Source organism: Amphiura filiformis, chromosome 7, assembly GCF_039555335.1.
Source record: "Amphiura filiformis chromosome 7, Afil_fr2py, whole genome shotgun sequence".
Classification (NCBI taxonomy): domain Eukaryota; kingdom Metazoa; phylum Echinodermata; class Ophiuroidea; order Amphilepidida; family Amphiuridae; genus Amphiura; species Amphiura filiformis.
This window is the reverse complement of record NC_092634.1, coordinates 49,156,064-49,168,960: the sequence shown is the minus strand read 5'-3', so window position 1 is coordinate 49,168,960 and position 12,897 is coordinate 49,156,064. Positions and strand designations below refer to the sequence as shown.

General features: G+C 37.4%; 1 protein-coding gene across 1 annotated transcript in view; it reads left to right on the top strand.

Annotated features, from left to right (window-relative positions):
• LOC140157262 (solute carrier family 7 member 14-like) overlaps positions 1-12,897 on the top strand; it is a 104,625-nt gene that overhangs the window by 85,440 nt on the left and 6,288 nt on the right. Inside the window, exons 3-7 of the mRNA XM_072180391.1 lie at positions 1,450-1,686; positions 2,903-3,111; positions 5,646-5,781; positions 9,248-9,467; positions 10,272-11,113. Of these exons, the coding sequence (XP_072036492.1) occupies positions 1,450-1,686; positions 2,903-3,111; positions 5,646-5,781; positions 9,248-9,467; positions 10,272-11,113 (1,644 nt within the window). The remainder of the gene's footprint in view (positions 1-1,449; positions 1,687-2,902; positions 3,112-5,645; positions 5,782-9,247; positions 9,468-10,271; positions 11,114-12,897) is intronic.

The following is a 12,897-nucleotide window of genomic DNA, read 5'->3' as shown; positions in this document are numbered from 1 at the left end:
TATACAGATATTACATTAAGTAGGTTTTCTACTCAAAGTGCTTCTGTAAGGCTCTGTTGTAAAAGACAGAGAAGGCTGTTTAAAATGGCAATGAAAATATACGCTATAGAGTTTTTAAACTATTGAGTTTTTAGTATGCATTTTGACATGATTAAAATACTCTAAAGAATGCTCTCAAACCCGATAACCTATAATTAGACAATAATCAGGTGTTACTATGATCCAGACTGTCTGCGAGGTGTTTGTCAGACACTGAATCAGTTTGCGCAATTTAAATTCAGTAACATAACACTCGTAGACACCACTCACTCTCAAATTTGCAAATGTATGTTTTTGTCAACAGTGGTGTGAAACTTAATTAAACAAGACTTTACACTATTTTACTTCCTAATTCCTAAAGTGCGAAAGCAAGGTCATCAATATGAAAAGATCCAACACACTAATCTAATTTCTTGAGCTGTACAAAACGCTACAAACAGGAAATATTACATTTAGTGTTACCTTACACTTACTTGTTTCCGAAGCGCAGGAACAAGGTCAATGTGCAAATTTAATAAACTATTCAAGAAAGCCAGCTATCAACAGTGTATTATACTAGAAATGTATACTTTTATTTCAGCAAAAAAGAGCTTTAGTAACTTAAGGGTAGACGAGGTATTGTTGGTCGAAGCAACCTAAAATCGATTTTCATTATCTAGATCAATATATTATTGAAAAATAACACCTTGATGTTTTGCAAAAGTTCATTCTACAAATCGTATACTTTGCAAACTTGCTTAATTTATTGTTGTTAATGAGTTATGTATGTTTTACAAAAGTGTTGTTGTTTCAGCCCTCTTTACAACGTAACTCAAGAACCGCAGCACCTATAAAAGTATATCTGTGATATTTTAATTCTTCTACACGCTCGCTATGCAGTTTTTGCCAAAGCTCACTACCATTCGTAAGATGCTGTGAACTGCCAAATCACAACAGTTTAAAATAATTAATAACCTTAAAGGAGTATTTCGTGATCCTAACATCCTCTTTTTATGACATTTTTCAGTAGATATCCACGAAAAAGCTTATTCCCAAAATTTCAGTTGATTCCGATTTTGCGTTTGCGAGTTATGCATGATTATGTGTATTACACTGCTCCATAGACAATATGTTGTAATTTTGTTCTGGTATACCAGAACGATATTCAAATTTCTTTGCAAGAAATTGTTTGTACATAAACATAATGTAGCCAGAGGTTTCCAGTGATATAAAAATCTCAACTATTTTTTAGAAAGGTGGGGAGATGATGCTGTTGATAACGAATGCCCTTTTAAAATGATAACAGCTACTACTTTAACTATTGCATCCAGTCAATCAATATCGGCGTTGCTTAACACTGCTTTGAGGTACGTCACATAAAACCGTTCAAATATATACTAACATTATTTGTATTCTTATATTTTCCTACAGGTGTTTGCTATGCAGAATTTGGTGTGCGCGTACCAAAAACCACAGGATCCGCATACATGTACAGTTACGTCACAGTAGGAGAATTTACAGCTTTCGTCATTGGTTGGAATCTAATTCTGGAATACTTAATTGGTACAGCGGCTGGTGCTAGCGCCCTCAGCGGTTGCCTAGACTCTCTATTCAGGAGCAGAATAAGCACATTTATGATGAACAATGTAGGAGGCTTTGGTATTCATAGTAAGTATTATATGATATTTACACATGTGTAAGCACTTTAACATCAACTCTCTCATTTATTCACATCTTTACATACAAATGGAATTATAGTCAGATCACATAATAAATATTACGATTTTGGCAGACTGCCGAATATCGATTCGGCTCTTTCTTAAACTATCCAAATGCAATATCAGCCAATAAAATAACATAGCAGGTGCTGCATTTTAATTTAGGAGGCACGCATAGTCGTTTCCCGGAATAATCAGTATGGTATTGTGATGTTTTACCTGACCATGATTTTGAAGTTGATAAACGATAAACCATGATAACACAGAATATTGCAATATTATAGACATGATAATGCAACGTTGAAACAGTAATAGGATGTCTTTGGAAAGGCTGTGGTATGTTCGATACTTATCATTGTTATCTTAACACCCTATAGGTCACCTATGTGTTATCGTTCATGGTGACCTTTATTTCAGAAAAATTTAGTCCCTTGATGCACATTTTCAAAATTTGAATGATTAAGTTGGCATTAAATGTGAGTATGATGCATGATTCGTTATCTGAGTGTATACACCTTGGTTCAATACTTCAGTCTCATGTAAATGTAATGTCAATAATGCGTGAGCGTAGTTATCAAATATTTACAATAAATTGTACAGTGTTATCCATTACATTTACATTGATGGAATGTTGTATTCCAACATCATAACAGCTTAAATTGTTTTGCATGTAAAGAGACGATACATGAGAATGTAAATGTCTTCCGTGCGTTTTCTGTTGCGATTAGACGCAGCGCCTAGTTTAATCGCAGAGTATTCCGCACCGACAACAATTTGCCGTGGCGCTAGCGTCTTCTGTTGTAGGAAATATCGCGAAGAATAATACGGCATTGCTAACCATTTTGACGGAAATTTCAGCCTAAACAACTATCGTTTGGTGCGGAGAACCGTCGAAAATTGCTGCTGAAATATTTTCTTGCTCGCCAAAATGTTATGGCAAATGCGACTGTATTGGACATTCTAAGGGTAGGTCGATGGGGTACCCCTCGGATTCGGAATTTGTCCGGGTCTTTTTTTTTAGAGAGGGTCTTTATCCGTCCATGGTCTTAAGAATAATACAGGGAACACGCATGTCAACCAACGTCTCAATGATTTATATCAATAAACATTATGATAAAGATAATCATTATAATATCAATACTATTTTATTCAATTTATTTTCGCAGCGAAAACGTATCCAGATTTAGTTGCCCTTATCATTGCCGTCGCTGTAACCCTTGTAGTAGCCGCGGGAGTCAAGAAATCAATCACCTTTAACAACATCCTTAACGCCCTCAATCTGGCAGTTTGGGTTTTCATGGTGGTAGGAGGTCTCTTCTTTGCCGATGGACAGAACTGGAGCAAGGAGGGCTTCATGCCTTATGGATTCTCGGGGGTATGTATACTTGGATACTCATTAATTCTTTCATTAATAGAGGCCGTCAGCCTTTCACCATCTTGTGGGTACAAATGATCTGTGCGTTCATGCGTTGGACACAACGCGCAGGGCGCAGCTTGCCACGCAGCTGTTATCGCGTATCAACGCGGTGGTTTTGCTGTTCACGCACGGAGATCGAACGACCATCACAGCGTGTACCCACAAGATGGCGGCATATGACGTCATGCTGACGGCCTCTTTTCTAGCGCCACCACCAGCACCACCGCTACCTGTTTTCTCACTATTCTCACTATCACTAACAACAAGAACAACATGAACGCCTTCGTAAGAAAATATTTTCAAACAAGCAATATTCCCATTGCAATATTCCAATGAGCCGGTTTTTTAAACCCTAGAACTACTAAGCCATATTTCGTAAAACGGACTACGAAGTGGGGTTGTTGCAATATATAGCTATATATCCTCTATCCAGTGATACCAAAATAAGTACGAACATGCCCCACATAATGTCACTATGACGTCATAATGTGAGCGCCCCCATGCCAATTTGGGAAATTCTGGCTATGTACAAAGTATAGGCAAGATGATGATCGGCTGAAAATTCTACGAAAATGACTATTTCAACAAAACTGACAAATAAAAGACAGTAGGAATAATTTTATAGTAGCGAAATGAAAATCATGAATTTTAGTTTAGAAACCTTTATGGTCATTTTTGATGGCCGGTCCTACCCCGAGCTAGTAAAAAATGTTATCGTTAAAATGAGCGCAAAGTAAGGTCTACGATTAGCTTAGGTCGTTTGGGCGTAAACACGCGCCTTTTTTAAGGAAGATAAAAAATCTTCGTAGTTCTCGAGTTAATCATTGAAATACAGAAGTCCGCGTATGTTAACAACTTGGGATGAATTATAGATCATTGAAATACAACACAGAAAACCATCACCTTACAATGTGCTGGTCGGGTTGCGCAAAGATTACACATTTTTACACGAAACAGCATTTCAGTTCTATTTTCACATAAAAATTAATAGTTTTGCACTCACACGGCGATGATAGGTTAGTGTAATGGTTTTCTCACTCGCTTCTCACCACTGCGGCCCGGGTTCAATTCCCCACTTGTGAGTTTGGTTGCCATCCATACAAGCCCTAGCTCTTCGGTTTTTCACCGTGTGCTTCTAAAATCGGACCTCTTCCCATATACCTGTCCCGTCATATTCGGTTGGCATCCCTTAAATTTAGTAGTCTCTGAGCACTATTGGGCTTTGCCTGGTTCCGACTGAATGCTATAAAATAATCCTGACCCTTATCATGATGGACTAGATAGTCCTAATCCTAAGTTATTGCTATTATTTAGTTCGTTATACACGAGACCATAATATGTGACGTGTCATGTCAAAAGGAGACACTTTTGGGCAGGATCGTAAATGGAGAAATAGCCAAAAATCTGCCCGGGTGATTTTTTTTCACAATTTGGGTTTGTTGCAAATTTGTGATGTTATTAATGTTAAAAATATTGTCTGATAGTTTCAGACCGGAATATAACTGGTATCTTATTGTCTATAATATTTTTAAAGGCCGATATCTCACTTTCCAATTTATAGTACCATAACTTACGAAGTTAATATCTTCGCTTAGGAATGTCTGATTTCATTGGGAAAAACGGCGTTGTGGAGCAAAATATCTCTATATTTAAGATACGTAAAAACCTCAAAATTGATAACCTGCCCAAAAGTGTCTCCTTTTGACATGACACGTCACATATACTATTGTTATAAAAAATCCCGGGTTGTGTTTCTTGGGACACCTTATATACAGGCCATGCAGTGTGTAACATGAATGAGACGAGACAAGTAATCAGTCAGTAGACATGCTTGGGTATTTGTCAATTTGTATCAGACGATGAATGCCTTTTGGCTAAGTAGAACGTGTTATGAGTTGGATAAAGGGTCAACTTAAAAGGACATTCAACGATTTTGAAGTGAACAATTTTGCAATATGGAGATCCTACATACACATATTAAATGTTTACAGTCTACTTCGATCATAACAATATTATTGTAATTATGCATAAATGCATTCCTGTCAATTGATCAGTAGATACTACATCAGATGACTTAAAATATTACAACTGTTTTCCTGAAAGAAAAAAGTGGCTATAAAAAGTGACTTTTGGCCAGCAATGTTGTCACCGCAGGGCCCTATTCATTTGTTAATGCAACTTTTTTCCTTGCATCCACACATCGTCCATATCGTGATGTCGGTTATGACGGCGATACACGCATTTATAGATTTTTTTATATCATGGTTAGTGTGGATCAGAATAAATAATTTTTATACGTATATATACGTATATAAAACAATATCGACCGCTCTTTCAAGAGTAAATCAGTCAATATGTGTAAACAATGCCATTGGAGAGGATTGTTACTAATGTCAGCTGTCATAATAAGCATCCGAAAGTGATTGCAACAATCGTCAAGGCACATTAAAACTATGCTTACTACCGTATGCGAATTTGTTTGTTTGTTGCAGGTAATGACAGGCGCTGCCACTTGTTTCTATGCGTTCATAGGATTTGATATTATAGCAACGACTGGAGAAGAGGCTAAAAATCCCAGCAGGTCCATACCACTAGCAATAATGTCTTCACTTGTTATATGTTTAGTTGGTAAGTGTGTACATTATACATTGGTGTAGCCAGTACTTTTTCAGAAAGGGCGGGGCAGATGAGGAGAGGGGACAAGGCACACCGTCATCATCCCTATATCTTCGTGTTAAAAATTGCCGTGATAGTACGATGAAACCTCACGTTTTTCAACAACTACGCATGGTGATTTTGTTCGAGATAGGCCGTGCGACTCAGGCTAAGCATACAATTTGAGATTTTGAGAGCCTGCCACACTGTTTCTATTCTATGTTTTACGATTTTCGCATGATCAATATATGGCTGGCCGTAACCGCCACAACGTGGAGCTGCTACGCGTAGCTTACTTTTCGCTTCGCGGAGCTAAATTGACCAATCATGTTAGATTTTTTCATTACGCGGAGCCAGTGGATGCATCCTCGTTCCAGAGAGAAAACTCTTGCCAAAATTAATGTTTACTATGGGGATTTTAAATGAATCGATTGTAAATAAACCACGACCAGTTGTACAGGATCAATACCATTGTTTGATTAGTGTATAGTCAATGTTACCTTGCATGCATGTGTCATGTGTGTGGCGTGTTTGTTTGTTTGTTTGTCTACTGTGTCAGGCCAGGATCACTGACACCCACGGTACTGATACTCTCATACTATCACGGTGATCATATTGTTGAATGTTGTTGACTTTAAAATAATCATGATGCAGTCATGTCTACAGTAGAACTCACCACGACCTTTGAAGGACTTAAACCCTATTAAAAGCTATTAAACCAAGATAACACTCAATGAAAACAGCTCAACTATGTTACATCAGATCTTCTCTGGTTAAATACACACTGCACTTGTGTTTGTTTTACCTGTGCAATGAGCAATGAGCTGGTATTATAGTTTCAGTTGGGTGAACGATTATAAAGCGAACGCAAGGTAACAATACTGTGGGCTCTTGTTTACGAAATGAGACAATAGTCTGCTTATTGTTAACCAGCGTTCTTGAAAATGAGAAGCTTAATGACTTAACACGGTTTAGAAATAATTTCTTCGTATTTTTTGGTACAAAAGTACCAATATTTCCAAACACCTAAATTAGCTAAAAATTTAGGACATGTTACAAAACTATATTTTCTAGAATTTCAGAGAATACTTTAAATATTGGCCGGTTATTTTTTACACAGTGACGTCAACTAGGCAATGGCCTATACTACTAACATACACTATTTGTAGAGGTCACGCGTCAATGGTGAGCGCACTGAGTATTGTGTATAGGAAAACGGACAGTAACTACAGTATGTATGGCCTACTACTAGTATAAAGTAAATCCGAACTGGTTTGCAGTTTGCTGAAGGTCGAATTCCGCAGGCCACACCGCGCAAGTTATACAAATTAGCTCCCGGCGATACACTGCAGATCGCAGAACTGTGTGCATGGTTTACCACCACTCTGCCTAGCTATATAGTTATGTACAATACTGTATGAGTCCCGGTATGAGTTTCTTATGAGTGCATGTCCATCTTAATAATAAGTCGGTTCGTACTTTTCATAAACTACTTTTTGAATCATAACTTTCGTGACCGAGGATATCTTGCAACTACGTGACGCTCGTCTGGCAAATTCTTAATGAATAAATTTGCTTCACGTAATGAGTAAGTCGTACTTGATTGGTCAGTTTTACCTCCGAGTAATGAAAAACTCTAACATGATCATGATTGGTCAATTTGGCTCCACGGAGCAAAAAGTCAGCTACGCGTTGCAGCTCCACGTTGTGGCGGTTGCGGCATACCATATCAGTATCCCATATGATATTTCTATTGCAAGAAAATGTTATTTGTTGTCAGATAAATCACAGGTTTTATCTTAATTACACTAACTGGAAATTAAATGCACTAATTAGTGAGGACCGGTATTTTGCTGTGGATATGTTTAACTGCAATTTTGCGGTAAACTTTTGAAATCCTGGGTAAAAATTGTGATCATTTCAACTCTTTGAGAAAATATTTATATAAAGGAATGCATGTAGAATCAAGGTGCAATACAATGTACATTATTGACACACTATCACTCTCTTTATCTACGTCAATAATAGAATATCGATTTCAATCGAATTGAATACATTGCTCAGTTTTGAGTTTTAGTTGACTACTAAGCGATCGATTGCTAGCCAATCAGATAGAACTCCTTTTCTTGCGTTCGGTGAAATACCACTCGCCCGTCGATCACCCAACGGAGTATTAAATTTATAGGCTAAAAAGTACAAAAAGGGTATCTTAAATATCAGGGCGGCCAGCATCCCACAGGGAGAACAAGAGGCAAGACTTTCCCCTGGCTACGCCACTGCCATCATGGAGGGTAAATTGTCGCAGATCAGGGACACATATGTAAATATATATATATGGACCCCAGTTTTAAAACCTCATAATGTGTGCAACTTACCATCCAAAGAAAAAAATGCGCTTGATCACGACATTTGATCAACTTTGCTCTCCAAAGAAGCCCATTTTTTGCTCTTTTAAGAAATTGTTGTAATACAGACTTGACATTTAATATGGAATACTTTTTCGCAAATTTCCAAGACTGGTCTGGTAGAGGTCTGCATAAACGACACGGGCTAAATATTAATTGGGGTATGTCCGAAAATGGTGTACAATGATTGTTTGACAGAAAATGTGCTTTCCATTAGTTTACATTATGGCGCTGATAATATAGTGAATTAGCCTAAAATGACGGATTTAAGGACACTGAATTTGACATTTGTGAGGGTAAAAATTTCTGAATTTGAGCAACATTATTCTGATATTATCATATTTATTGAGGTTTGAGGCGATTTTATTGAATCTAAATACCAATAAGTATTCGTCAGAACTGAAATCCACTTGTGATCTACCAGTTTTGAAAGTGGGAGGAGCTTTAAAAATATGGCTCTTAAAAGTGATACGCACTCAGATAGTTTGATTGGTCCCCTGGGGCCAAATGTTATAAACATACTGTACACAAAGAAACAGTGTGAGTTCAATGGACAACCAGGAATCCACACAGTTGTTTTTGTATCGTAAGTTTATAACATTTGACCCCAGGGGCCATTTAAACGTTCTGAGTACGTACAGCTTTTAAGAGCCATATTTTTAAGCTCCTCCCCTGTTCAAAAACTTGATACTTTGTAAGTGTATTTCAGGTGTGATGAATGCCAGTTGCTGACGAAGTTTAAGAAATATCGCCTCAAACCCCTATAAATGTGATAATAACAGAACCAAGTCCAAAATTGTGTCCCTCACAAAGCTCAAATTCGGCCTCCCTAAATCCGCCATTTTAGGCAAATTCGCAACATTATGAGCACCATAATGAAGACACATGGAAAGCATATTAAATGTAATAATAATAATAATAATAATAATAATAATAATAATAATAATAATAATAATAATAATAATAATAATAATAATAATAATAACAGGTACATCCTTAAGGTCTGATTGCATTTTATTTGCATTTCTCGACAGCTTATGTATCGGTGAGCTTTGTGTTGACGTTGGCGGTGCCCTTTGAGCAAATCGGCGTCTCTTCACCACTAATGGATATGTTTGTACAAAACAACGCAGAGGCAGGAAAATACATCGTAGCGATTGGAGCTATTGCAGGACTGATGGTCAGCTTATTAGGGTCACTGTTTCCTATGCCAAGGGTTATTTACGCTATGGCCTCAGACGGATTGCTCTTTAGGTAAGAAATACATTGGACCGCGGAATTATCAGTAAAAATGACGAAAAATACCCCCGGAAAAATACTGTCAAACACAAAATGCACATTTAGCATCCAATATAGTAAGTACCAATTGTAATACAAACCACATCCTCTGGAGCACATCGTCCCTTTTGAACAACATTGTTCATTCCGAATATGAATTTTTGGGTAAAATCCCCGGGCCATGTTTATTGACAGAGGCCTATCCTACTCACAGATCCTACTCCCTAGAGGCTATGAATAATGTTATCCCGTTGTGTAAGGAAGCTTCAATCAAATCATGGATTATCTAAATAATACGATTTACGACTTCGATAGATAATTAAACAAATTAATGCACAAATTTAACAGAAAGTTGTGAAATATGGCAAAGGACCTTGGGGCGGTACTAGTATAGTGTTGATAATCAAGTCGTTTCTAAATCCGCTCAATTCAAACGTTTACCGTTTTTAACAATGAGAATCGCTCACCTATATTAAACTACTGATATAATTCAAATTAAAAAAGAATAATATGGCAAACCTTTAACATGCAGTTTATACATAAAATCAGATGACTATTTTTTTCCAAATCATAAATATTACCATTGGGCAGCATTTATATTACGTATTGTGGTTCACAAATGCCTCAGTGCATTTTATAGTAAAACCACAGAAATATATTTATTGCTATTTTTTCCTGATGAGAATAGAATAACCACACGTTACAAATAAGTATGTAACTCAAAGAATATACTCATCCAAATAATGAGATTTTCTACGGCCTCTTTTTTTCTTTCGACAGATTTCTCGCCCGCGTCAATGCAATAACCCACACACCTGCCTGGGCAACCATCATATCCGGGTTTTTGGCAGCCATATTGGCTCTTCTGGTTAGTTTAGCGGATCTTATTGAAATGATGTCAATCGGTACCTTGCTTGCTTACACCTTGGTCTCCATGTCTGTGTTGATTCTTCGATACCAACCACACGTTGAAATTGAAACTGTGTTAAACACAACAGTGGCTTATGCTACCTTCGACAATGAATTCGACGAAGATGGCATACAAAAAGCAGACGGTCAACCACCGGAGACAGCTGAACCACATTCCACACTCCATGAAGCTGGAGACGATACACTTCTTCCTAAGCTAAATCAAGATCACACCTCCTTACCTAAGCCCACGTATGGTGCAGTAGACCCAGAAGAAGACCAATTTCGTCAGTATAATAAATGGACATATGCATATTCCCGCGTGAGGGAATACAGTTATATAATTTATGCCAAAACACGCATACTTCTGCGCATTCCGGAAACAACCGCGCTTCCAACAGCCGAAACTGGCCGGACTGTTACTATGACAACTATTGTATTGTTTGTTATGTATTTCATCTTTAATACCATTATTATATTTGGTAAAGACAATAAGCGCAGCTGGTGGTGTGTTATCATAATTATGATAGTATTTGCAGGAATTTTGGCGTGTATTTGGAACATCCTTCGTCAACCACAAAACCCCGATAAGCTGCCCTTTATGGCCCCGTGTGTCCCGTTAATACCTTTCCTGGGAATGTTCGTCAACGTGTATCTAATGCTCAAGCTGTCGCCACTTACATGGATACGTTTTGCCATTTGGATGGTTGCTGGTAAGTTAATGATTAACACTCGCATTCAAAGATTGAGAAGGTCCGCTGGAAGAATCACACGTATATGGCAAGCCAAGGGGGCCAAAAGCGTGGAACAGCTACGCGTAGCTTCTTTCTCGTTACGAGCAGCTGTTTGACCAATCAAAATAGTCAAATTTAATCACGTGGTTGGGTCGTTAGCTGCGCGTAGTATAGTTATAGGTATCCTCTTTCACAATTATTATCTTGTAATTAATTTACGGAATTAGCATAGATAACGAACGGGTAAAGGAGGCCAAATCACAGCACGTGTCAAGAGAACATGTTGCTAATGCCTGGCTAAAATGACACAAAGCATATTTATTTAGTGTTTCCAAGTTTACACCGTGTTTAATAGCAAGTAACTTTATACTCGGGCTGTATTAGGGGTGCAGGGGATATGAAGGTCAAACAACAACTACTACTGATGTGTAAAGATATTGCAGGGAAAGCGATATCACATGCCACTGTGTAAATATGGAGAGAGTAAAATGGGTCATCATTTTTTTCGGAACGGGGGGCGGGGGTTCCTAAATTTACAAAAAGTCGGCGTCAATAAATTGCGGCCCTCACTATTTCGGCATCAAAATGTTATGACCCCCGACTCCCACCATCGATACACCTTACCCCCTAGACAGGCTAAAATTGTATTGAAATCAGTCTTTTTGAATACAATAAACATACTATCTGTAGTCATCTTGTGACTCCCTACATTTTGTCATTATCAATTTATGACCCCCCTCCCCCTTATTTTTCTTTCCAAAAAAGTATGACCCCCTATATTTGGGATCCGCTTCCGAAGAAAATGATAGCCCCCTAAATATAGAACAATCATTATTCTGTTCAGATATTACTTTAATAGCACCTATACCATTTTTTGCTGATACACTACAGATATTTTCATTTACAAAAATTAACAACATAATATTTGTGAGAGAGTATGTTTACATCAGCTCCACGTGTTTAAAACCGCGAATCTGATTGGTTAATAAGCTGCACGTAACGAGAAAGAAGCTGCGCGTAGCTAGTCCCACGTTCTGAGCCGCTTAGCTTGCCATACACGTACACTAGCAACGTAGAACTACACTTTTAAGCTTCTTAAGGTGGTACTACACCCCTTGATAAATTTGTGACTATTTTTGCATTTTTCTCAAAAAATAATAAAACACTGGTAACACAGTTATGTATATTACAGGGGCAAGGAATCCAGTTACTACGCTAGGATTTCAGTGACTCAAGACAAACAGTACGTTATTTATGATAAGAAAAGAGGTACCGCTAGAATGTACCTCATTTATTAACATTTATAATGAACCACTTGTCTTGAATCACTGAAATTTCAGTGAAGTAATTGGATTCCTTGCCGCAATAATTCATGATAATATGCATAACTTTTGTTACAAGTGTGCAGTTATTTTTTGAGAAAAATGCAAAATTAGTCACAAACTTTATCAGGGGGTGTAGTACCACCTTAATCTAAAATAATTTAAATGTAAGCATATTATGAATATGAATGGAAAGCGTAGACCTGTTTCACTAATATTGAACATAAAAATAATATTAACCTATAAATGGCAAGCAAAGAAACGAGTTAATGCTAATCACGAGACAAAAAGTCATGTTTAAATGTTACGGTTCCAGTAATTAGACACACATATCGGAAATTCTTCCAAATGCAACACAAAGCCAAGTTCACATGATTTTATTTCTCGCATGTTTTACCTCTACTAATGTGCTAATATTAAGCACTATATTATCATATGTCT